The following is a 26733-nucleotide window of genomic DNA, read 5'->3' as shown; positions in this document are numbered from 1 at the left end:
ACCTTTAACAACGGTTCTTTAATTCTCAACCAGCCAGTGAGCCATGTAACCATAGTAAATGTCAAAGTTCATTACCACAGCTGTGAAGCTTGTTTTATTCTTGCATTTGGCTAAGTATGCAAAAAGCATACTTTACCTATTAGGTCATTGGCGCAACGGATTTCTTGTTTTAACTACCCTCTGCTTAAAGAAATTTCTCCTAACCTATCAATTCACTCCTGCTGATAATTTTAATTTGATTCTGCTGCCGGTTCAAATGTTTTCTCCGGCAAAGGTGAATGGAAAAAACTTCCAGGTTCCCCAGCATCGCATTTAACCCAATGATGCCCTGCGGAATCCCTCTTGTAAATTCCCATGTAAGGATTTATGCAGAAATTACCCAGAAGTGCTAACTTGCTCTGGACAATTGCGCTGAGCTGGGATCCATCCGACAGAATCGATTTAAATTGCTAACTTTGGATAGTACTGCCAGCTTGACCCTGATAGTTACCCTGAGAGATTAGAAGGGGAAAAAATCGCTTTGAACTCCAGGAGCGCAATTCTCCCAAAAGAATTCTAAGTGTGGTCTCCAGCGGGAAATGAGGTGCGAATCCTGACGGGTGGTTCGGCACAATCCAGATTTCAATCCACCCACACTAAGAAATGTTATTGGGGGTTGAGGTGAACTGTGCCCTGAATGTGGTGTGTGGGACCTGACGACGGCAGCAGGTTTGGCCAAAAAGGATGCACCAATCTCAGACTAACATTCCATGCACCTCCCGCACCCTCTCGTCGGTGAAGATCCCCAAACCTCCTCCCCTTCACCGCAATCGCCGGCATCAGGGCCCCCTCATTGCTGGCATCAGGCCCCCCAACCAATTGCCGATACCAGCACCAACCATCCTACCTTTGGCAGTGCAAACCTGGCACCCTGGCAGTGCCAACCTGGTTGTGTCAGCCTGTACCCACAGTCTACCGGTCTCCCCCATTTCAACCCCTAACCGGACTCCGTTTCAAACTGAGACCACAGAAAGTCATTGCGCCTCTTTGTTATGATCTCTTGTTAATTCACAAGCTGTGTCCAGCAATCAATTAATTCAATTTAATGTCTACTCCAGGACATCACTGCAGTTCCTCAGGGTTGTGTCCTGGGCCCATCCATCTTCAGCTGCTTCATCACTGACCTCCCTTCCATCATAAGGTCAGAAGTGGGGATGTTTGTGGATGACTTCACAATGTTAAGCAACATTCATGACTCAGATAATGAAGCAGTCCTTGTCCAGTGCAGCAAGACCTTGACAATATCCAGGCTCGGGCTGACAAGTGGCAAGTTACATTCACACCACATAAGTGCCAGGCAATGACCATCTCCTACAAGAGAGGATCTAACCACAGCCCCTTATCATTCAATGGCAATACCATTGCTGAATCCCCCACAACTATCAGACTGGGGGTTACCATTGATCTGAAACTGAGCTGGACTAACCACATTAATACTGTGGCTACCATGGCAGGTCAAAGGCTAGGAATCCTACTGTGGCGAGTAACTCACCTCCTGACCTCCAAAGTCTGTATGCCATCTACAAGGCACAAGTCAGGAGTGTAATGGAATACTCTCCACTTGCCTGGCTGAATGCAGCTCCAACAATACTCAAGAAGCTTGACATAGACATAGACATAGAACAGTACAGCACAGAACAGGCCCTTCGGCCCTCAATGTTGTGCCGAGCCATGATCACCCTACTCAAACCCACCCTATACCGTAACCCAACAACCCCCCCCTTAACCTTACTTTTAATTAGGACACTACGGGCAATTTAGCATGGCCAATCCACCTAACCCGCACATCTTTGGACTGTGGGAGGAAACCGGAGCACCCGGAGGAAACCCACGCACACAGGGGGAGGACGTGCAGACTCCACACAGACAGTGACCCAGCCGGGAATCGAACCTGGGACCCTGGAGCTGTGAAGCATTTATGCTAACCACCATGCTACCCTGCTGCCCCAGGGTAAACATGATTTGGATAAATGATTTGGAGGAAAATCTAAGTATGTATAAATGATTTGGAGGAAAATGTAACTGGTCCGATTAGTAAGTTTGCAGATGACACAAAGGTTGGGGGAATTGTGGATAGCGATGAGGACTGTCAGAGGATACAGCAGGATTTAGATTGTTTGGAGATTTGGGCGGCTATGTGGCAGATAGAATTTAACCCGGACAAATCGGAGGTAATGCATTTTGGAAGGTCTAATACAGGTAGGGAATAAACAGTGAATGGTAGAACCCCCAAGAGTATTGACAGTCAGAGAGAGCTTGGTGTACAGGTCCACAGGTCACTGAAAGGGGCAACACAGGTGGAGAAGGTAGTCAAGAAGGCATATGGTATGCTTTCCTTCATTGGCTGGGGCATTGAGTATCAAAATTGGCAAGTCATGTTGCAGCTGTATAGAACCATAGTTAGGCCACTCTTGGAGTATAGTGTTCAATTCTGGTCGCCACACTACCAGAAGGATGTGGAGGCTTTAGAGAGGGTGCAGAAGAGATTTACCAGGATGTTGCCTGGTATGGAGGGCATTACAAAATTATGAGGGGCATAGGCAGAGTGGATAGTCAGAGGCTTTTTCCCAGGGTAGAGAGGTCAATTACTAGGGGGCATAGGTTTCAGGTACGAGGGGCAAGGTTTAGAGGAGATGTTCGAGGTAAGTTTTTTTACACAGAGGGTAGTGGGTGCCTGGAACTCGCTGCTGGAGGAGGTGGTGGAAGCAGAGACGATAGTGATGTTTGAGGAACATCTTGACAAATACATGAATAGGATTGGATTAGAGGGATACGGACCCCGGAAGTGTGGAAGATTTTAGTTTAGACGGACAGCATGGTCGGCGCAGGCTTGGAGGGCCGAAGGGCCTGTTCCTGTGCTGTACTTTTCTTTGTTTTTTGCTCACACCATCCAAGACAAAGCAGCCCACTTGATTGCTCACCATTCTACAAACAACCAAACCCTCCACCACTGATGAACAGTGGCAGCCGTGTGTACCATCTACAAGATGCACTGCAATAACTCACCACGGTTCCTTAGACAACACCTTCCAAACCCACAGCCACTACCATCTAGAAGGACAAGAGAAGCAGATACCTGGGAACCCACCACCTGGCGGTTCCCCTCCAAGTCACTCACCACCCTGACTTGGAAATGTTTTCGCCGTTCCTTCACTGTCGCTGGGGCAACCTCCTGGAACTCCCTCCTTAACAGCACAGTGGGTGCACCTACACCTCAAGGAATGCGGCAATTCAAGAAGGCAACTCATCACCACCTTCTGAAGGGCAACTAGGGAAGGACAATAAATGCTGGCCGAAACAGCAACACCCACATCCCATAAATTAATTTTTAAAAACATTAAAACACGGACACTCGCAATCAGTAGTACACGGGTAATATATATTCCTTTGTCTGGATTTTGGCAAAGTGGTGATCATGCTCAGTTTGCTGTTTTGGTCCTAATTTTTCACACCTATTTCTTGCCGGGTCTTAAACTGAAGCATCCATCGGAGAGCTCTGTCATGTCAGGGGAAGACGAGGCATGTCCCTTTTTACAACACTCGCTGCCAAATGTTGTTAGTGAATGGGCAAATTTCTGAGTGGTTGAATGAGTCAATGGGTAAGTTGGCAGATCGATAAGGGGCAAGTGGATAGGGTGGCATATGGTTAGAGGGGCAGGTGGGTAGGGTTGCGGTGGTTGTGGGTGTCTGGTGGGTTGGGTGGCCAGTGGGCAGATTGCTAGCCAGGGGAGTTGTAGGTAGGGTGGCTGGTGAATCAGGTGGAAGATGGGTAGCTGGCAGGGGGGAAGTCTGTAGCTGAGGAGGGTGGTGGGTGAGTACGTTGGTGTCTGGGTTGGGTAACGAGGGGTTGGGGGAGGTAGGGTTCGGATAAGTAGTCAGACCAAGGCTAGTCAGGTCAGGTCGGAGGAGGTGTTCTGATGATGGGGGTAGGGGGTAGTTGGGTCAAGTCAGGGAGGTAATCAGGGTATCAAGATTGGAGTCGGGTTGGTCAGCGTGAGTATTTGGATGATCTGTTCTGCAGTTACCCAGCAGTTAGACTATAATTTTCCCTGTCTAACTTATCCAGTGTAACTATTCAAGTAAGTCCAAAATAATTGTCCGACCATAACTCAGATTGGGAGAGATTCCCGATGGGTTGCGGGGAGAAGAAGAATTGCCCGCCAGAAATTCAAACTTCCGGGCATTTCCAGTGACATTCAGCAGGCCTTGGTTCATTCATCCAGTCCCTGATGGTGAAGAGATCAGAAGCTCTGGTCTGCATTGTTTGTGGAAGCTTTTTTAACTACCTTCTTGGGATGTGGGAGTCGCTGACTAGGCTAGCATTTATTGGCCATCCCTTATTGCCCTTGAGAAGGCGGCGGTGAGCTGCCTTCTTGAACCACTGTAGTCTATGTCGTATAGGTACATCCACAGTGCTGTTAGGAAGGGTGCTCCAGGATTTTGACCCAGCGACAGTGAAGGAACAGCAATATATTTCCGACTCAGGATGATGTGTGAGTTGGAGGAAAACTTGCAGATGGTGCTGTTCCATTGTGCCTACTACCTTTGCTCTACTAAATGGTAGAGGATATGGATTTGTAAAGTACAGTGAAACAGGTCTTGGTGAGTTGCTGCAATGCATCCTGTAGATGATACACCCTGTGCCACTGTGTGTCAGTGATGGCAGGAATAACTGTTTAAGGTGTTGGAGAAGGCTGCCAGTCAAGCAGGCTGCTTCGTCCTGGATGGTGTTGAGCTACTTGAGTGTTGTTGACACAGCACTCATCCAGGCAAATTAAAATTATTCCATCAGACGCCTGACCTGTGCCTTGTAGGTATCAGATAGGTTTTGGGGAGTCAGAAGGTGAGTGACTTAGCTCAGAATTCCTAGCCTCTGACCTGTTCTTGTAGCAACAGTATTTAAATAGCTGGTCCAATTCAGTTTCTGGTTAATGGTAACACCTTTAGTGTTGATAATGAGGGATTTATCAATGACAGTACCATTGAATGTCAAGGCTAAATTATTACATTTTCTCTTGTTGAAGATAGTTATTGTTGATTTTTATCAATTACAAACATAAAGACACCACCCAGCTACAGTAATCTATGTATAACACTTAATGAACCCCCCCCCCCCTTTAACTGTTCCAATTCAAAAACAAAATCCCATAAACCAAAAACTCATTTTCAAGAGCGTAGCCCAGCACTCTGCATTCTCACTTGAATAAGACTGGCTTTCCCTGAGATTCTGACCCTGTCTCACCAACAGGTTTAAACTCTTCCAGAAAGCAAACTATACATTTTTAATTACTAAGCAGATAACGATAATCAGTGTTTTTTTTTACTGGGACAGATATTTAAAATGAAAATAGAGAGAGGCAGGCTCAAACACTTACTTTCTCTGTAGTCCACAGCAGTCAAAACTGAAAGCGAAAGTAAAACAAACCTCACAGCCACAGCTTAGCTCCACCCACAAAATTACATCACTGAAACCATGTGATAAGAGACACAAGGGCCACTTAAAGGGCCACTCCCATGCCACCTCCCCCCAAGAAAAAAAAAAGAAACCATCAACTTCAAAGATGGTTTCATTTTTCACCTTTTCACTTGCCCATTCCTAACACTTGACAGTAAATATACATACATTTAAAACATCAAAACAGGCAAACATGTCTAATACAGTCCATATTAGTTCTTTATTTTCCACCATCGAACCTACTTCCCTTCATCACTTTCGTGACAAAGTATCAGCTATCACATTTTCTCATCCTGCCGCATGTATAAGTTTTAAATCAAATGGCTGTAATAATAAACTCCATCGAAACAGAAAAGAAAGAAGATAGCTCTGCTGGGCATTTGTGTGGCATAAATGTTACTTTCCACTTATCGGCCCAAGCCTGACTGTAGTCCAGGTCTTGCTGCATATGGACAGGGAGTGCTTCAGATCTGAGTAATTTCAAATGGTGCTGAACATTGTCTAATCATCAGCAATGATCGTCACTTCTGACCTAATAACAGAGGAAAGGTCATTGCAGCTGAAGATGATTGGGCCTAATACACTAGCCTGAGGATTCCTGCAGCACTGTCCTGGGACTGAATTAATTGACCTCCAACAACCTCAACCATCTTTCATTGTGTCAGGCATGACTCAAACCAGTGGAGAGTTGCCCCGATTCCCATTGACATAGATTTTGCCAGGGATCCTTAGTGCCACACTCAATCAAATGCTATCTTGATAGCACTCTTGAATTAGGTTCTTCTGTCCATGTCTGAACCAAGGCTGTGATGAGGCCAAGAGCTGAGTGGCCCTGGTGAAACCCAAACTGATTGTCAGTGAGTAAGTTATTGCTAAGCAAGTGCCACCTGATAGCACCGTCGAAAATGCCTTGCATCACTTTGCTGCCGATCAAGAGTAGACTGATGGGCTGTCATTGTCCACATGGAATTTTTCTTGTTTCTTGTGGACTGGACACACCTGGGTAATTTTCCACATTGTTGGGTAGATGCCAGTGTTGTAGCTGGACTGGAACAGCTTGGCTAGGGGCGTGGCACGTCCTGGAGCACAGGTCTTCAGAACTACATCTGGAATGTTTACAGGGCCCATATCCTTTGCAGTATCTAGGGGACTGTGCGAAAATTGGGAGAGTTGTCTCACAGACTAGACAAGCAACAACCTGACATCGTCACACACACGGACTCGTAACTTACAGATAATGTCCTCGGCACCACCATCACTATCCTGGGGTATGTCCTGTCTCACCGACTGGTCAGAACCAGCAGAGATGGCAGCACAATGGCATACAGTTGGGAGGATGTTGCCCTGGGAGTCCTCACCATCAATTCCAGGTCCAATTAAGTCTCATGGCATCAGGTCAACCATGGGTGAGGAAAATGAAAATACCAGCTAATAACCATTTACCTCCCCCCCCCCCCCCCCCCCCCCCCGTCCTCAGCTGATAAATCAGTACTCCTCCATGTTGAACATCATTTGGAGGAAGCACTGAGGGTGTCAAGGGCACAGAATGTTCTTTAGGTGGGGGTCTTCAATGTCCATCACCAAGAGTGGCTCGATAGCACCATTGGCAGAGCTCTAAAGGACATAGCTGCTAGACTCGGTCTGTGGCAGGTGGTGAGGGAACCAGCAAGAGGGAAAATCATACTTGACCTCATCCTCACCAACCTGTCATCCATAGGTGCATCTGTCTGGGACATTATTGGTGGGAGTGACCATCTCACATTCCTTGTGGAGACAAAGTCCCATCTTCACATTGAGGATATCCTCCATCGTTTCACATGACGCTACCACTGTGCTAAATGGGATAGATTTTAAACAGATCTGTCAACTCAAGACATGACATCCATGAGGCATCAGCAGCCAAAGAATTATACTCTACAGCAATCTGTAACCTCGTGGCCCAGCATATCCGCCACCCTACCATTACCACCTAGCCAGGGGATCAACTCTGGCTCAACGAAGAGTGCAGGAGGGCATGCAAGGAACAACACCAGGCACACCTAAAATTGAGTTGTCAACCTGGTAATGCTGCAACATAGGACTACTTGCATGCAAAACAGCATAAGCAACTAAGAGCTAAGTAATTACACAACCAGTGGATCAGATCTAAGCTCTGCAATGCTGTGAATGGTGATGGACAATTAAACAACTCACTGGAGAAGACGGAGGCTCCCCCCTTATCCCATCCTCAATGATGGAGGAGCTCAGCACATTATTGCAAAAGATGAGACTGAATCAAAGATGAGACTGAAACTTTTGAAACAATCTTCAGCCAGAAGTGCAGAATGGATGACCCATCTCGGTCTCCTCCAGATGGTAGGGACCCTACCATCACAGGTGTCAATCTTCAGCCAATTTGATTGACTCCACGTGATATCAAGAAAGACTGAAAACACTGGATACTGCGAAGACTAGGGGCCTGACAATATTCCAGCAATAGTACTGGAGAATTCCGCTCCAAACCTTCATGCGGCCCTTGCCAAGGTGTTCCTGTACACCTACAACACTGATGTTTCCCCAGTAATGTGGAAAATTGATCAGGTATGTCCTGTACACAAAAAGGTCAAATCCAATCCAGCCTGTTACGCCCCATCAATCTACTCTTGATCATAAGTAAAGTGATGGAAGGGGTCAACTGTGCTATCAATCAGCACTTGCTCAGCAATAACCTTTTCACTCAGCTCCTATCCACATTACAGCCATTGTTCAAATATTGATAAAGGAGCTGAACTCCAGAGGTAAGATGAGAGTGACTGCCTTTGGACTGCACATTCTCCCCGTGTCTGCATGGGTCTCACCCCCACAACCCAAAAAGATGTGCAGGGTAGGTGAATTGGCCATGCTAAATTGCCCCATAATTGGAGGGAAAAAAAGAATTGGGTACTCTAAAAAATTTTAAAAAATATTTTCAAAAATAAATTATTAACCTAATTATCCCTTAAAAGATACATTAGTCCAGGGGTGGGCAAACTACGGCCCCAAAGGTTTTTATGCGGCCCACCAAGATCAAGTCATTAAAAAAAAAAAAATTTTTTTAAAAAAAATATATATATTTTTTAATAAGGTTAATTGGGGGGGGGGGGCGCTGTTGGGTTACTGGTATAGGGTGGATACGTTGACTTGAGTAGGGTGATCATTGCTCGGCACAACATCGAGGGCCGAAGGGCCTGTTCTGTGCTGTACTGTTCTATGTTCTATATGAGGCGCCCAGAATCATAACCGGGTGAAGCGCCATTTTTTGAAAAGTAGAGAAAAAGAGGGCTAAAGGCAGGATGCCGCCGGGGGAAGCGCTGAGGTATATGCCGCACGCTAATTGGTTACAACCGGGACTATTAATTAATATACTATGCGGCCCTTTAAAATTGTGAATTTCTGAATGTGGCCCTTGCACGGAAAAGTTTGCCCACCCCTGCATTAGTCTGTGCCTCAACTATTTGTTGCGGCAAAGGATTTCTTGCTCTGTTACCCTCTTCTTAAAGAAATATTACCTAACCTATTCGCTCGCACTGACTGATCCATTTTAATTTGATTGTTCCACTCTTCGGGCGGTATTCTCCCCCCCCCCCCCCCCCCCCCCCCCCCCACGCCGGGTGGGAAAATCGCCGGGGCACCGCGCGAGTCGCGCCACGCCGCCCCAACATCCGCACGCAATTCTCCCACTCCCCCCGGAAACCTACGCCGCGAGAATTCGCACCGGGCCACTCGGAGAATTACCATGAGTGGCGATTCTCCGGCCCGGATGGGCCGACCAGCCGCTCCGACACGACAGGTTCCCGCCAGCGCCGTCCACCCCTGGTCGATGCCGGCGGGAACTCTGGGGGGGGGGGGCTCCGATTGGGTCTGGCCTATCCCCCACCTGGCCTACCTCCTTCGGTGGCCGGCCCCAGAACACTGGCGCCATGTTGGTGAGGGGCCGGCACGCGTAAGAAGTTCCCCGCACCTGCGCAGGATGGCGCGGCCCAACTGCGCATGCGCAGGATTGAGCTACCCCAACTGGGCATGCGCGGGTTGGCCCAGCGCCCATTTGGTGCCGCATAAGGACGTTGGAGTGGCGAGAATAGGTCGTGACGGGGTTCACGACGGCGCGGGCACTTAGTCCTGGGAGCGGAGAATCCCATCCTTGATTGGCTCTCCAGCCAGGTGAAGTAGTCTTTCCATACTTCCTTTACAATTTAAAAAAAAACCCTGTTCTATTGCTACAGAATCCTATTGTCCAAATGTTAATCAGTAAAAACAGTTTCCCATCATTGAGATAGTGTGGTTCACTTTTCTGCATGTTATCTATCCTTCTTACCCTATGGTGATGTTTGTAGTCAGCCAAGAGGTGCATCATCGAGAGGTGGGGCTGTCATCAGTTTTTAGGGCGTAGAGTGTTCCAATAGGGACTATAAGATTTGAAAAGAGTGTGTGGGGCTTTTTTTTCAAGCCCTGTGTCAATGGAAGTGCTTTGGCGTTCTTTCTGAAGGATGTTTTCCCTGAAGTCATCAGGAGGTTCAATGTGCGCTAGCCCTGGAACCCACTCCAGCTGTGTTGGTTTTAATGTGCGTGCCTAGGATTTGGAATGCACTGATGAGAGTCTGATGGAGTATACTTAATCGTGATTTTTAAAATGAAATTGGAATCTGAAGAAGAAAAATTGCACAGCTACAGGTAAAAAGCAGAGGAGTGGGACTAGGTGAGATGCATGGCAGGGAGCTGGTACTGACATGATAGGCTGACTCAACTCCTTCTGTGCTGCTAACCATTCTATGATTTATATGTGCACAACTTTTTCATCAGCGCTGTGATGAGCGGGTTTCACGATGCCCTCTAGTTCTAGATTCCTCAACCTTTGGGATAAGATATTGACTTATCTATGCTCCTCATTATTTTATAGACCTCTATAAGATCACCCCTAAGCCTTCTGTGCTCCAGGGAAAAATTCCCAGCCTACCCAGCCCCTCCTTATAACTCAGACCATCAAGTCCTGGTAGCATCCTCGTAAATCTCTTCTACACTCTCTCCAGTTTAACACTATCCTTCCTATAATAGAATAGCCAGAACTGTACACAGTATTCCACGTGTGGTCTCACCAATATCTTGTACAACTTCAACAAGACATCCCAACTCCTGTATTCAATATTCTGCTCAATAAAAGCTAGCATGCTGAATGTCTTCTTCACCACCCTGTCCACCTGCGACTCCACCTTCAAGGAGCTATGAATCTGTATCCCTAGATCGCTTTGTTCTGTAACTCTCCCCAACTCCCTACCATTAACTGAGTGGGTCCTGCCTTGATTTGATCTACCAAAATGCATCACCTCACATTTATCCAAATTAAACTCCACCTGCCATTCATCGGTTCAAACATTCAAAACCGGAATGAAGAAACAGTCTGCTAGTTCACTGGATACAGAATTAGCCCGGTTTCTCTTTGATTATAGAACCACGTTACACACGACGACGGGCGTCACAACCGCGGAATTGTTCATGGGACGACAACTGCGCACCAGTCTTAGCCTGCTGTTTCCCAACTTGGTAGGGAAGGTGGGGTCAAAGCAGAAGACCCAAAAAAGGAACTACAACACCAGAAGACCCGAAAGGGCCTTCTGAACAGTCGATGCCATCTATGTTTTAAAATTTGTACATTGTGTGTTTGCATGGGTTTGCCCCCACAACGCAAAGATGTACAGGGTAGGTGGATTAGCCATGCTAAATTGCTCCTCAATTGGAAAAAAATGGATTGGGTACTCTAAATATAGTTTAAAACAAATTGTAGATGGATCCCAGGAACCATGCTGGAAAAGACTGGTCCGGTTTCTTACAAAGTCAAAGTCCAAGGGAACGCCATGAAAAAACACCTAGACTGCCTGAGAAGCAGGGAACTCACAAACTCACTCCAGCGGAGACAGTTTCAGCAGAGACGACGTCCTCGATGTCCATTGCGACTACCTCTGGAAAGGGGACTCAACCTATGAGGGACGTGAAAGTCATTCCCCTGATGATAAATATCTGGAGTCTGAAATGGAGGCTAAGGTAATCCTCCGCCGGGGTTCAGCACCGAAGATGAGCCTCTGTCTGTGATCCTTTGGCGCTCAACAATAATGCAACAATCCCCAATCTGCTTCACGCCCTCCGATGCGGCTCCATCTGCTGCCGGCACGAGGCCGTGAGCCAAGCGCCGAAAGAGGCCTCATTGCAGGAGTTGATTCAGATCGACGGGGGGGGGGGGGGGGGTGACGATGTGATAACCCCCCCATAAGGACCATGTGGGATCGTTGATTGATCTCCCCGTTGACTTTGTAGAATGCGAGTTCCTGTGGTGAGCGGGCGAAAGCTCACCCAGCTCAAGCTCATTAGCAGGACCTTTAAATGTAGCTCCCAGATCAACAGTTACCGATAGTCCGGGGCTGGGATGTTTGTTTTGTGTGCCGTGGTATTGGCATTATTTTCAGTTTAAAATAAACCTGTATGGCCTTTCATTCCGCACCTCCTGGAATTATTACAGTTGGTTTATGGGAAGAAGTAAGCTTTGTGGGACGTGATCCTTTCCCCTTTCATTCGGGTGGACAATGCAAAGAGCTGCACAGGTACTATCAGCTCTCTGTACTCATCCTTTAAGGCAGAAAAAGAAGAAAAATTGGAATCGAACAAAAGGTAAGTCAAACCCATCACATATTAAAAAGAAAGTTGCCAAGATAAATCTCTGCATCTGTCACGTTGCAACGGGCCCGTAGTTTGTCTCGTTAAATGTTGTCAAAAATGTATTATTTTGTTTTTTATTTTTATTTTTTAGATCGCTCTGTCAAGCTGCCTGAAAATTTGAAAAAAGAGCAAATAGTAGAATTGGCATTTACATTATATCCACCCTCCGGATCCAGCTTGGGTTTTCAGGCCAAGTCAACATGGTTGCGGCCAGTAGTGGAGGGAAATGAAGGACAAAAATATCTCTGTAAGTGGAAAACAAAGCTCTAATTTATTAACCAGAGCTCCTCTATAACCAGCTTTAACTGTACCAACTTTCCAGTCAAACGTGACAACATCCACTTGGCGTTTGCAGTGTCACTGTGGAATACATTTTCATGAAGTGATGCTAAATAAGGAGTCAGACCAATAATATAGAAATCTTCCAAATGAAAAATTCATACAAGACAAATAAAAGGTTTTCATCCATATTTTTGGAGCACCACATGAACGGGAGGAGCAAGACTTCAATCCCACGACACTGGGCGGAAATAAAATATTTTCTTGAAGGGGGCAGAAAAGCAAGGCTCTATTAGAGGTCCTGTGATTCTAGCTACTGATACAGAATGTAAGGGTTCATATTGCTGGAGGAATCTCCCAAGTCAAATGGCAGGACAGGCTCGAGTAGCTGAATGGTCTATGTTTAACCCACTTTTTCTTATTGCAGAGGTGAAATATCTGGATCCACTTGAGCAAAGGGCTGAATTTTAACTTCCAAATATAAGTGGATTCAGGTTGTGTTGGAGGATAAAATGTAAGAAATCTGAAACAGGCGTCCAACCGGCCATGAACCTGCCCAATTCCAGACTTAGTTAGCAATGTCATGGTAATCAATTCACTCGCAGGAAATGGGTACAATGAGGCTGCCTGCCCTCTTTTTGACAATCATTTTAACTCCTGTTAGCTGGGTATCTCCGGCCTCAGGAAACTCATCAACTTAATGGGATTGAATTGCGTGGTAAATGCCATCAGTGCTTCTGGCCCACGGGTAGAAGAAGTGTTTCCTCCAGGCCCAAGATGCTAACCAGTAAACCCCAGCACCCATGATGTGATTATTACTATAGGATCCCCTCTTCCCTTCCCCCAACCTGCGACCACTTCTGATACTTCTCCCATCATCATCATCGGAAGCTCCCAGAATACCGTGCAGTTTTCCCCATCCCCAACACAATCTGGAACCCCATGGAGTTCAAGCCTCAGGAATCCTCCACAGTCAGGACCATTCCCCGATCCAACCTGACAATTTGGTGCCCGGGACCCAACTCCACAATCAAGACACCCCTGCCATTGTCTTCAATTCTCCCAGTCAACTCTGCTTCTCTAGCCACTGATTCCATTAATCTGCCTGGGGCTGAACCAAAATATTTGCAACCTTGGTATCACATCTGACCTTGAGATGAGCTTTGGAGCACATTTCCAAGGTGTCACTAAATATTGCCTGTTTCTACCACTGCCTCAGCTTTTCTGCAACTGAAATTCTCATCTTTGCCCTTGTTGCTCCCAGACTTGACTGTTCCATTGCGCTCCTGACTGTCATCTCACAATCGACCCCACCATAAACTTGAAAGTCACCCAAAAAAAATTCTGCTGCCTGTATCCTTACACCAGCCAAGTCCCTTTCACTCATTACCCAAGGGCACATTGACCTACACTAGTTCCCCATTATGAAACGCATCGATTTTAAAATTCTCATCTATATTTTCAAATCCCTCCAATGGCCCCACTCCTCCCTCCCTCTGTAATCTCCTCCAGTCCCACAACACACTGAGAAACCAGCACTCATCCAATTCTGATTTCAATTGCTCCAGTTGTATCTTTAGCTACATAGATTCTAAGCTCAGGAAATCCCTATCTAAATCTCTCCACCTCTGTATCTTGTTTTAACTTTCAAGGCACTCCTTAAAACCTACTTCTTTAATCATACTTTTACTCTAATATTTCTTATGTGACTCTAATTTTGTTTTTTAATGCCCATGTGAAGCACCTCAGGTCATTTATTGCCTTAAAAAGTGCCATGTAGGTGCAAATTGTTGTTGCTGAATATAATACTAGCTCCAATAGAGGGCCAGAGGATAGAGAGAGGGAAATAGCTGGTGACATATGTTCCTACTGTGCTCATTTTAAACGTATTCAATTTTATTCCATCCAGAATAAAGCCAGTCAGACCATCGCCATTGACTGAGGCAATGGAAATTGCAAAGGCACACACTGCCCAGTTGACCCTGCAAAGTCCTTCTTCCTAATGCTGGGGGGTTTGTGTTAAAATTGGGAGAACTGTCCCGCAGATTGTCCACGCAGCAGCCTTACATAGTCATATTCACAGAACCACACCGTACAGATATTGTCCCAGATATAACCACCCCATGGTATGTCCTTCCTACATGGGCCTGCAGCAGGTGGTGAAGAAACTACAAGAGGGAAAAATCTACATGACCTCCACCTCACCCCCAACCTACCTGTCGCAGATGTATATGTCCATTAGAATAATGGTGGGTAGTACAGAAGACTTGTGCTCCAGAATTAGTCACGCCCCTAGCCAAGCTGTTGCAGTGCACTGGCATCTACACGGAAACGTTGAAAATTTCCCAGACATGCCCTGTCCACGTCCACAAAAGGCAGGACAAAGTCAATCCGGCCAATTACCGCTCCATCAAGCTACTCTCGATCATCAGAAAATTGATGGAAGGTATCATTGGCAGTGATTTATTTTCCAAAAAAATGTTTTATTTGTAAAATCGCTGAAAAAACATTACAAAAACATTTCAATTTGTTGTAAAAGTAGAGTCCAATGATTTTCACATCTTCTCCAGAGATCAAGATGTACTCTGAGATACTTAATTCAGTAATGAGGACATTACATGCATTTCAGTGTTTTCATTACAGGGAGTGCAATTCTGTTCAAACTATATGCATCGGTCATGTTGCACTCTGTGATGCTTCAATACAGTTACATATGGTTCGGATTAATCACACAGTCCGATGGGTTTTGCACGGTTCCCAGCCCCTCGGTCCACATTGGCCAAAAGGCCTTATACTGAGGCCTTTCCCCATTGCGCCTTGAGAAATGCAAAATGATATCCCACAACAAGTGAGTGACCCCTCCTCCCACAGACCACTCCTTCCCATGATCACACCATGTCTCCTGGTTGTCATGCAGGATCACCATCAGACCAAGTCAGTCCTGCACCCAACCAGATCCCCAACACACCCTGGGGAAGTCCAGACACCAAGGTTCTGTCACCTGCGCACTCCACCATCATACATACTATCACCTCGGTGGGACATTTTAGTGATGAGGCTCCTGGGCTACCTTCTAGTGTGCACGTCACACATGCTGCAGTATATCAGGTGGAGGTAGGGACTCCCGAGGGAGCGGACAGTTGGAGGACTGCCAGATCCCGGGAATTAACTGTACTCTGGACAGGTATTGAGCTTCTGGTAAGTATGATCCCCCACTGGTGGAGATGGAGATGCAGAGCCAGGATTTGCAGGAATGGTATCAGCAACTTTCCAGCACTTGCAGGTGCAGCTGGTAGAGTCCAACCGCCTTCAGGTGCAGGAGATGGTGCCAACAATGCATGGTACCCAGGCCAACACTGAAAGGGTGACGTCCATGGTGGAAGGCCTTGGACAAGACATCAGAGCCAAGGGTAAAGTCTTCCAGGACTTGGGGCACACTGTGTGATCGATGGCTGAGGCTCAGGACAGGGGAGCCCTCATGGACATTGCTGCAGTGCTCCAAAGCTTGGCCCATTCACAAGGGTCATGGCTGAGGTCATCAAGAGCATTGGCTGGGTGCTGACCGACCTGGGCCAGTCACAGAGATACATGACCAAGACAGTGAGGGACATGACTCACTCGTTGAGGGACGTGGCCCAATCTCAGTGTTCCATGGTTGAGTACATCGAGAGCCTGGTTCAGATGAGGGCTGACCTCCAGGATTGGAAGCGCTAGGTGAGGGAGGAGCCTCCGGAGCTCACTCCGGCTTTAACACCATCCCATGGAGTAGCTGGAGGCCATTGAGCACCCCAGGGGAGAGGACAATGAAGGGACCCATGCCAATGCCTCCTGCAGAGGAGGTGCTGTAACACCTCAGTGCTTCCAAATACCACCCCCCCCCTCCCCCCCCCGCCCCCCACCTGACAGTGGCACATCTGACGGGCAGCGGGCATAACAGCGGGCATCTTGTGACAACCAAAGTCGGCCAGGCCCATCCAGGTCCAGATGCTCCTGAGGACGGCCCCTAAATACATCTCAGGTCAGAGGGCAAGAAACGCAGCAGGCCGCCTCTGCATCTGATGTGCTGTCGGGGATCTCACCAAGACTGAGCGTTAGAGCACAAAAGATGAGAAAGTTAGGCACCAGTGCAGCACATAGGTTAGAGATAGGTGTCAGGTACATCCATATATATGGTCACCATTAAACACCCTTTCACCAACATTCCAACCTGCCTCAATCTCTATCTGAAAGGTATGAGGGCTGGGCTGGGTGTAGAGGGTGTGCCGAGTGGGGGCGTGGGAGATTGGTAGTGGGGTGTGTTGGTGGGGGACTGTTGGATTTTCAGGGGAGGTGCAGTGAATGGAGGAGGGTCAGGTGAGGTGCAGTGAAGGGAGGAGGTTCAGGGGAGGTGTAGTGAAGGGAAGAGGGACAGGGGAGAATTTGAGCGGCTATGGGGAAGGGGTCACCACTTGGAATGGGGTGGGGCTATGGAGAGCTGGGACAGGGCAACGGAACTGCCGGTGGCCAGGCCTCTTAGTTGGCTAATTATTAGGTGATGAGGTTGTCCCATGTTTGGCAGCCCTGGATTACATGTTGTGTGGCCTGCTGTGCCAGCCCGGGCTACACGTCCGGTTATGCCTGGCCATCCTCCTTGTCAGATGAGGCCTGGCATTCTTCATCCTCCTTCAGCACATCCCCCCTCTGCTGCGTGATGTTGTGCAGGACGCAACAAGCCAGCATGATGTTAGAGACCCTCTTGGGGCTATATTGGAGTGCCCCACTGACACGGTCCAGGCATGAGAAGCGCATCTTGAGGACGTCAATGTACCTCTCAATGGCGTTCCTAGTTACTGCAAGGGTGACGTTATAACGGATCTCCTGGTCATGCTGGGGCCTCCGGACAGGTGGCATTAGCCAAGACCTCAACAGGTAATCCTCATTACTCAAGAGCCAACAGCTCACCCAGGAGGGAGCCTTGAAGGTGCCGGGATCTGACCTGTTCGCCAGGATGTATGCGCCGTGCGCGCTGCCTGGGTATCGGACGCAGACATGCATGATACGCAGGTGGTGATCACATACCAACTACAAATTGAGAGAGTGGAACCCCTTCCTATTGATAAATGGAATCCCTTGATGGGCCGGTGCTTGTAGAGGGTAAGGATGCCATTGATCACCCCCTGGACTAGGGGCATGTCAGTGATGGCAGCAAATTCTACTGCCCGTGTGCATAGGGCAACCGTCACAACGCGGATGCACCTGTGTGCGGACGTCTGTGAGATCGCAGACAGGTCCTGCTCGGCCCCTGGAAAGATGCAGAGGCATAAAGGTTCAGGGTGACCATCATGTTGATAGCCACCGGGGGCAGGTCCTCCTCCATAGCCCTGCGGTGCCAGGTCCGCCCCCATCTGACACAGCTGGTGTACGGTCTCCCTGGTTAGCCAAAGTCGGCGGCGACACACACGGTCCTGTAGCTCCTTGAAGGACAGGTGTTAATGGTATACACGTACCCGCACCCCTTTCCTGGCCTGTTGGACAGCCAGCACTCACCGGCTGACCCCTGGACAAGAGGGTCAGGTTCCTCTTGTCCAGGGTGTTCCCCGAGCAGGCCCTGTGCTTCCAGTCTCCATGCATCTGTAACGGCAGCTGTGGCCAGGTATATAGTGAGCATAGCTAACTGTACTCTGAAATTCACTCTCTGTAGGGGATCAGAAAGAGAAGACATGTTAGCAAGATGAGTATTCCCTTGCCTATCCAATTTTAACAGGCTACATGATGGCCCTGAGTTGCACTTCAGCTCCACCTTTCGTATATTCCTCCCCACCCCCACCCTTAAGCTGCTCCCTTCCGCACTGCACCTCTGTCACCATCAGTGAGTGGCACCGGGCCTGCGATGTGGGGAGCCTCCATCCTCACCACCGGTACTTGTCAAAAGAGGTTCCGGTGGTTGCTGCAACCTGCATCAGCGATAGGCACTGTGGCCCCTGCCCTATTTCCCCAGTGCTGACACACAGTGACTCTCTGCACCGCATAACCAGGTGCCACCTTGCTATCAGGATAACACATGGCCCACACCAAGAGGACTCCCCCACATTTCCCACCCCTGACAGGAACCCCTATAATAGAGGGACCTGTAATAGGGAGACCCCCTCACAGGAGCCCCAGTAATAGGGGGACCTCCGCACAGGAGCCCCTGTGATAGGAAGACCCCTCCAGCGACCCTTGTAATAGAGGGACCCCCTGCCTCAAGGAACCCCCTCCACAGAATCCCCCTCACCCCCCACAGATAGCCTCACCCCCCTCACGCCAGAAAAGGGACCCCTGTCTGGAAGTTAGGGAGCAGTCCAGACAGGGGCAGGGGGAAGTATTATAGATGTGATACTTACCTTGCAGCCCCACATGTCCATTCCTGGAAGGAAAGCGGTTGTGCCACAGATCTGCAGGTCATTTAGCTTTCTAGTGGTCTGTCATTGATAGCTCACAAAAAACGTCTGTAGCTTTGATCCATTCATAGCGTTTCAAGCTTTGTCAGATGAGGTCATGCCGAACAAATTTGATTGGATTTTTTGAGCATGTGGCCAGGTGTGTAGTTGAGGGTAGTGCAGTTGAAGTAGTTTACATAGATTTCAGCAAAACCTTTGACAAGGTTACACATAGAATCCTTACAGTGCAGAAGGAGGCCATTCGGGCCATCCAATCTGCAACGAACCTTGGAAAGAACACCCTACTTAAGCCTCCACCCTATCCCAGTATAAGGGTCAATTTAGCATGGCCAATTTACCTAACTTGCACAAATTTAGACTGTGGGAGGAAACCAGAGTACTCAGAGGAAACCCACGCAGACATGAGGTGAAAGTGCAAACTCCACAAAGTCACCCTAGACCAGAGTGTTCTGGAGCTGTGAAGCAGCAGTGCTAATCACTGTGCCACCCACATAGTGAGGCTTATAAAGAAGGCAAATGCACATTGGATTGGATTGGATTTGTTTGTTGTTACGTGTACTGAGGTATTTTTCTGCGAGCAGCTCAACAGATCATTTGTACATGAAATGAAAAGGAAATAAAAGGAAATACATAATAGGGCAACACAAGGTACACAATGTAACTGCAGAACACCGGCATCGGATGAAGCATACAGGGGTGGAGTGTTAATGGGGTCAGTCCATAGAGGGTCATTTAGGAGTCTGGTGACAGTGGGGAAGAAGCTGTTTCTGAGTCTGTTTGTCCGTGTTCTCAGACTTCTGTATCTCCTGCCCAATGGGAGAAGTTGGAAGAGTGAGTAAGCTGGGTGGGAGGGGTCTTTGATTATGCTGCCCGCTTTCCCCAGGCAGCAGGAGGTGTAGATGGAGTCGATGGATGGGAGGCAGGTTCGTGTGATGGACTGGGCTGTGATCATGACTCTCTGAAGTTTTGTGCGGTCCTGGGCCGAGCAGTTGCCATACCAGGCTGTGATGCTGCCGGATAGGATGCTTTCTATGGTGCATCTGTAAATGTTGGTAAGAGTTAATGTGGACATGCCTAATTTCCTTAGTTTCGTGAGGAAGTATAGGCGCTGTTGTGCTTTCTTGGCGGTAGTGTCGACGTGGGTGGACCAGGACAGATTTTTGGTGATGTGCACCCCTAGGAATTTGAAACTGCTAACCATCTCCACCTCGGCCCCGTTGATGCTGACAGGGGTATGTACAGTACTTTGCTTCCTGAAATCAATGACCAGCTCTTTAGTTTTGCTGGCACTGAGGGAGAGATTGTTGTCGCTACACCACTCCACTAGGTTCTTTATCTCCCTCCTGTATTCTGACTCATCGTTATTTGAGATCCGGCCCACTATGGTCGTATCGTCAGCAAAGTTGTAGATGGAGTTGGAACCAAATTTTGCCATGGGATTCAGGGTAACTTGATAAGGTGGATTCAAAATTGTCTTGGCTGTAGGAGACAGAGGGTGATGACAGATGGCTGCTTTAGTGAGTGGAAGCCAGTGTCTAGTGGCGTACCTCAGGGATCTTTTCTGGGTCCCCAATTGTTTCTCATTCATATAAATGACACAGATGACTATGTGGAGGGTCGGATCAGTAAGTTTGCGGATGACACAAAGATTGGCCAGGTGCTGTACAGTGAAGTTGAGTGTCTTGTGTGACAGGAAGATATAGACGGGATGGTCAAATGGACAGAAAAGTGGCAAATGGAATTTAACCCTGAAAAGTATGAGGTAATACACTTTGGGAGGAGTAATTTGACAAGCAAGTATTCAATGAATGGCCTCACACTGGGAAGTTCCGAGGTACAAAAGGACCTTGGCTTGTTTGTCCTCAGATCTCTGAAAGCAGAAGGGCAGGTTGGTTGGGTGGTGTAAAATGCATATGGGACATTTGCTTTATCATTCGAGGCAGGGAAGTCATGTTGGAATTCCAAAGAACTTTGGTGAGGCCATAGATGGAGTACTATGTGCAATTCTGATCACCACATTATATGAAGGATGTGATTGCACTAGAGAGGGTTGCAGAGATGTTTCACCAGGATATTACCTGGGATGGAACACTTAAGTTATGAAGAGAGGTTGGATAAGCTTGGGTTGTTTTTGCTGGAGGAGAGAAGACTGAGAGATGACTTGATCAAGGTGAACAAGAGGGGGCATGGACAGAGTTGATACGGAGCAGCAGTTCCTCTTAGCTAAAGGATCAGTTACGAGGGGACACTGGTTCAAGATTGGTTGAACACTGGTTCGAGATTTGAGAAAAACTTTTTTAGTTGTGATGGTCTGTAACGCACTGCCTGGGAGAGTGGTAGAGACGGGTTGCCTCACATCCTTTAAAAAGTACCTGGATGAGCACGTAGCACGTCTTAACATTCCCACGTGCTGGCAAGTGGGATTGGGTAGGCAGGTCATGTGTCTTTCATGCATCGGTGCAGACTCAATGGGCCAAAGGGCCTCTTCTGCACTGTATTATTTTGTGATGCAGTGGCCTAAGTGGTGAAATCCCAATGTTTATAAACATTGACCACATCAAAGAGGGGTAAGTGCAGTGAAATCATATGCTTGAGTGATTGGAATGCAGCTAGTGTTTGGAATGCACTTACAACTCTTCGAACACTGAAGCACAAATTCATAAAATGTAGCCTCCAAAATTGGCATTTGTGAACTTTAAAATAATTAAAAATGATGAGTTTGTTAAAAAAATACCCAAAACTGTTATCATCTTTTTCTCTTTTTATTTTGTAAATATGGGTACTGATTTTCAAAAGAAATCTAGCAAATTATTGTATATGTATTTTTGCCTTCCAATTAAATTTACATAATTCCCCAAAACACGGGTCATCAAATTGATCCAAAACATATCAATTAACTGCTTTAGTTTATGAAGTTAATCCGCGTGAATGTGATTTGCTGTGTAAATTAAACATCAGGTTAAATCCTTTGTTTTAAATAATAGTTTGATGTGCTGTTTATTCAATAGTTAATTGCCGGTTGATTGAGATCACTGTTTTGTATGTGCTGTAGACTGTTTCCTGAAGAGCTCTTTTTCTCTAATTGCTTTTGCATCACGGATTCTTTAACAGCAAATTAACATAAGGCTGCGAGCTATGTTTTTTAAAATTCCTTTACAAAGCAGCAGCAGCAGAAGCCTTCATTGGAAAAAAAACCATTAACTTACTGTCAACTTTATGTTTTGAATTGTCATTTTTCTCAGGATACAACAATGCACTAAAATTGCAATTTAGTTGGCAAGAGGCTGAAGGAACCTGGGGTACATGGCTGCATTTGCTGGATATGTGCCAACAGCTGTGTTGTACACTACAGCTTGCATTTAATCAAAACTCAGTGGAGAATAGGACCTTTATGTTTCATTCAATCTCACAGCGCAGAGAAAAAAAAACCTTGAGGACCATCATGTGTGTGCCAGCTCTTTGAAAGAGCTGCCACTCCCTTGTTCTTTGCCCGTTGCCCAGCAGTATACTTTCTCCCGTGATAATACATGGTCAGTGCCCTTCCGGTTTTGATTTTTTGCTCTCGACCTGGTCACTTTTCATGCTGCCAGTATTTTACACGTTTACCATGGGGGATATCAAATTGAAATGATTGTTTTTTATTCACTCAGGCGAGGTGGAGCAGGTATCAGTGCTGTGGGACTGGCCCCCTGGAGCAGAAGGCCTGGGGCGTTTTTAACTCTAGTGCTTTATTAGCATTTCTCAAAAGCGGCGTCACTGTTGGCAGGCTGCAGTCAAAATCATTAGGGGTCAGACTGCAGATCAGAATTCACCGAAACGGCCTCCAGCTAAGTCCTTCAAGTTGGCTGAGGGACAGGCGGTGGGGGTGGGGGGGGGGAGGTTACAATCAGTGATCATATGGGTGGGGAAGCTGAGGGAGCCAAGGACTAGGGTAGCCTTGCGGGGCCAGAAGGAGCTCCTTCAAGTAACGTTTCAAAACAAATGAAAACTCTCTTATCTGACTCTCCTGTGACCAGGCTTTGTGCTGGCCTCAGCTTTTGCTGGCGACTTGCAGCCTGTGCGGGACTAAATTGGGCCTGATGCTAAAATTGCACAGCCTCCCAATGCCATAATTGGGACAGCACTTCGGTATATGTTTTTACTTCTCTGATAAACTTATAACTATTTGTGATTAATGAGAACCTTTAGAAACTTCAAACAAAATTAGGCAATCTACAGATTTTGCAACAACCCCCTCTCTTTAAATCGTGCACTCAGCAGTTTAATATTGGCAATAATACATAAGCCTTAATTTTAACATCAGGAGGCAATCAGGCAGAAAAGGAACAAGTCAGAGTCCTGGGACAGGTGTTTCCCTGTGGGCTTCAGAACTCCCCCATCAGACTCGAGTGGGGGTCAGAAGCCTACACGGTGTGCAAAATGGTCACTTACCATTCGCTGTGTAAAAACCTCTTCCTCACTTGCCCCTTATCTCTTACCCCAAACCTAGATCTGTGTTTCCTAATCTGTGTGTGATCAACTCATGGGAAAGTTTTTGTTTGTCTATCTTGTCTCAACCTATCATAATTTTGCTCACCTCTTTAAAATTTGCCCATCAGTTTCCTTTGCTGCAAGAACAGCCCCAGTTTCTCCAACCTCACCTTGTTCTCTCGGACTATTCTAGTAAATCTCCTTTTCACCCTCTCAAGAAGCCGTCGTCTATCCTAAAGTATAGTGACCAGAACTTGACGGACTGCTCCAGTTGCGGCCTAACCAGAGGTTTATAATGGTTCAGCATAGCTTCCCTGCTTTTGTATATCCCTATTTATGATTCCATGTGTTTTCCAAATTACCCTCTTGGTTGTTCCCGCCACCTTCAAGGTTTCCTAAGTGGCACTGAGCAGCATTCTTCCAATAGAGTCTGCCCAAGTTTCCATCAATTGAACTGAATGGACAGAAAATCTTGGGGAACATTACAAGTGAAAATTGGCTTGCAGTTCAAACCAATTGAAACAAGTTCTCCACTGGCACCCGAAGAGGAAATGAATGTAACCACTTAATGGTTTAAGAAATACTATCATTGGAGAAACATGACTCTGTCAGTGTGTAAGCTCTTTATTTTTACCTTTTTTTCAGTGGCTGGCCATGCGATCTTAAAGACAACCGACATCAGAGTTGTTGGTGACTTCATCGCAAAAACAATATTTGAAAGGAACCAGAAACTGGCCGGGATGTCTTCCACATTTTAAGAAGCAATCAATGCAATGTTTCGCATGACTTGTGAGCCAGCTGCCCATACAAAGTGTGCTCAGGAAAATAAGATGTCTGTTTCAATCCATGAAGGTGCACAGCCAGAGGAACTATTATGGAAGCAAAAAAAAAGGAAATGACCTGCAACGCAGTTTGCACTGTAAGACCTGTGGGCATAAAATGGCAAAGAATCAGACTGACATGAGTGTTCCTATCATGATGCATTCTAAACTGGGAACAATTATGTGAAATATTAAATACTCTATTTTCTCTTTCCTTGGCTACTGAAATACTTTTTGAATATTTAAAGGAAAAGGTGTGTTTACCAAATTTAATACTAAAATTAGTAAATTCGGGGCACCTTGATTAAGATAATTCAGCAATGGTGCCTCCAAACCAGAGATGAAAGTTATTGTTACCCATTCCACCTCGGCGCTCCAAGCAGATGTGTGCTGGAATCGAGTGTGGTTGATGTTCATTAATGGTAATGTTACCAGCATTTTCCAAAATTGCTAACACCTCCTCCTTTTGAACCTCAATTCCATCTAGCCTGGTCGACTGAACCTGAGTGTTCTCCTCGACAACATTGTCTTTCTCCAGTGTAAACACTGATGAAAAATATCCATTTAACGCTTCCCCTATCTCCTCTGATTCCACACACAACTTTCCACTACTATCCTTGATTGGCCCTAATCTTACTCTAGTCATTCTTTTGTTCCTGCTATACCTATAGAAAGCCTTAGGATTTTCCTTGATCCTATCCACCAACGACTTTTCGTGTCCTCTCCTCGCTCTTCTTAACTCTCCCTTTAGGTCCTTCCTGGCTAACTTGTAACTCTCAAGTGCCCTAACTGAGCCTTCATGTCTCATCCTAACATAAGCCTTCTTCTTCCTCTTGACAAGTGCTTCAACTTCCTTAGTAAACCACGGTTCCCTTGCTCGACAACTTCCTCCCTGCCTGACAGGTACATACTTATCAAGGACACGCAGTAGCTGTTCCTTGAAAAAGCTCCACATTTCGATTGTACCCATCCCCTGCAGTTTCCTTCCCCATCCTATACATCCTAAATCTTGCCGAATAGCATCATAATTGCCTTTCCCCCAGCTATAATTCTTGCCTTGCGGTATATACCTATCCCTGCCCATTGCTAAAGTAAACATAACCGAGTTGTGATCACTATCACCAAAGTGCTCACCTACATCTAAATCTAACACCTGGCCGGGTTCATTACCCAGTACCAAATCCAATGTGGCCTTGCCCCTTGTTGGCCTGTCTACATACTGTGTCAGAAAACCCTCCTGCACACACTGCACAAAAACTGACCCATCTATAGTACTCGAACTATAGTATTTCCAGTCAATATTTGGAAAGTTAAAGTCCCCCATAACAACTACCCTGTTACTCTCGCTCCTGTCGAGAATCATCTTTGCAATCCTTTCCTCTACATCTCTGGAACTATTCGGAGGTCTATAGACAACTCCCAACAGGGTGACTTCTCCTCTACTGTTCCTAACCTCGGCCCATACTACCTCAGTAGACGAGTCCTCAAGCATCCTTTCTACCGCCGTAATACTTTCCTTGATTAACAATGCCACACCCCCCCCTCTTTTACCATCTTCTCTGTTCTTACAGAAACATCTAAATCCTGGAACCTGCAACAACCATTCCTGTCCCTGCTCCACCCATGTCTCCGAAATCGCCACAACATCGAGATCCCAGGTACCAACCCATGCTGCAACTCACCCACCTTATTCCGGATGCTCCTGGTGTTGAAGTAGACACACTTCAAACCAGCGTCCTGCTTGCCGGTGCCCTCTTTCGAACTTTTAACCCTATCCCTGACCTCACTACTCTCAACATACTGTACACTGGGACTACAATTTAGGTTCCCATCCCCCTGCTGAATTAGTTTAAACCCCTCTGATTGTCCCCCTCTCTAACAGGTATACCCCTTTGTATACTGTTGGGGGGAATAGCCTATCAGAGGAAAACAGCAGCAGCCAGAGCAGTGGCACCATGGCTGGCTCTGATGTTCAGCAGGGAAGGTCAAAGTGCAAAAGAGCAATATTCATAGTGGACTCGATAGTCAGGGGCACAGATAGGTGCTTCTGTGGACATGAAAGAGACTCCAGGATGGTATGTTGCCTCCCTGGTGCCAGGGTCCAGGATGTCTCCAAACGGGTAGCAGACATCCTGAAAGGGGAGGGCAAACTGGCAGAGGTTGTTGTACATATTGGTTCTAATGACATAGGCAGGAAGTGGCATGAGGTCCTGCAGCAGGAGTTCAGGGAACGAGGCATAAAGTTAAAAGATAGGACCTCTGCGGTTGTAATCTTGGGATTAGAGGCTAGAAATAGGAAGATACAGCAGCTAAACACGTGGCTAAACAGCTGGTGTAGGAGGGAGGGTTTCCGTTATCTGGACCACTGGGAGCTCTTCCGGGCAGCTATGACCTGTATAAGAAGGATCGGTTGCATCTAAACTGGAGAGGCATAAATATCCTGGCCGTGAGGTTTGCTCGTGTCACACGGGAGAGTTTAAACTAGTATGGCAGGGGGATGGGTACCGGAGCAATAGGTCATAAGGTC

At 47.0% G+C, this 26733-nt stretch overlaps 1 protein-coding gene across 1 annotated transcript in view; it reads left to right on the top strand.

Moving 5' to 3' along the window:
- LOC119963211 overlaps window positions 1–24419 on the top strand; it is a 680876-nt gene extending 656457 nt beyond the window's left edge. Inside the window, exons 20-21 of the mRNA XM_038791968.1 lie at window positions 12309–12464; window positions 24031–24419. Of these exons, the coding sequence (XP_038647896.1) occupies window positions 12309–12464; window positions 24031–24143 (269 nt within the window). The 3' untranslated portion in view covers window positions 24144–24419. The remainder of the gene's footprint in view (window positions 1–12308; window positions 12465–24030) is intronic.
- The last annotated feature ends 2314 nt before the right edge of the window (window positions 24420–26733 follow it).

Source organism: Scyliorhinus canicula, chromosome 3 (assembly GCF_902713615.1).
Source record: "Scyliorhinus canicula chromosome 3, sScyCan1.1, whole genome shotgun sequence".
In the NCBI taxonomy this organism is placed as follows: domain Eukaryota; kingdom Metazoa; phylum Chordata; class Chondrichthyes; order Carcharhiniformes; family Scyliorhinidae; genus Scyliorhinus; species Scyliorhinus canicula.
This window is presented reverse-complemented; position numbering and strand designations above follow the sequence as displayed.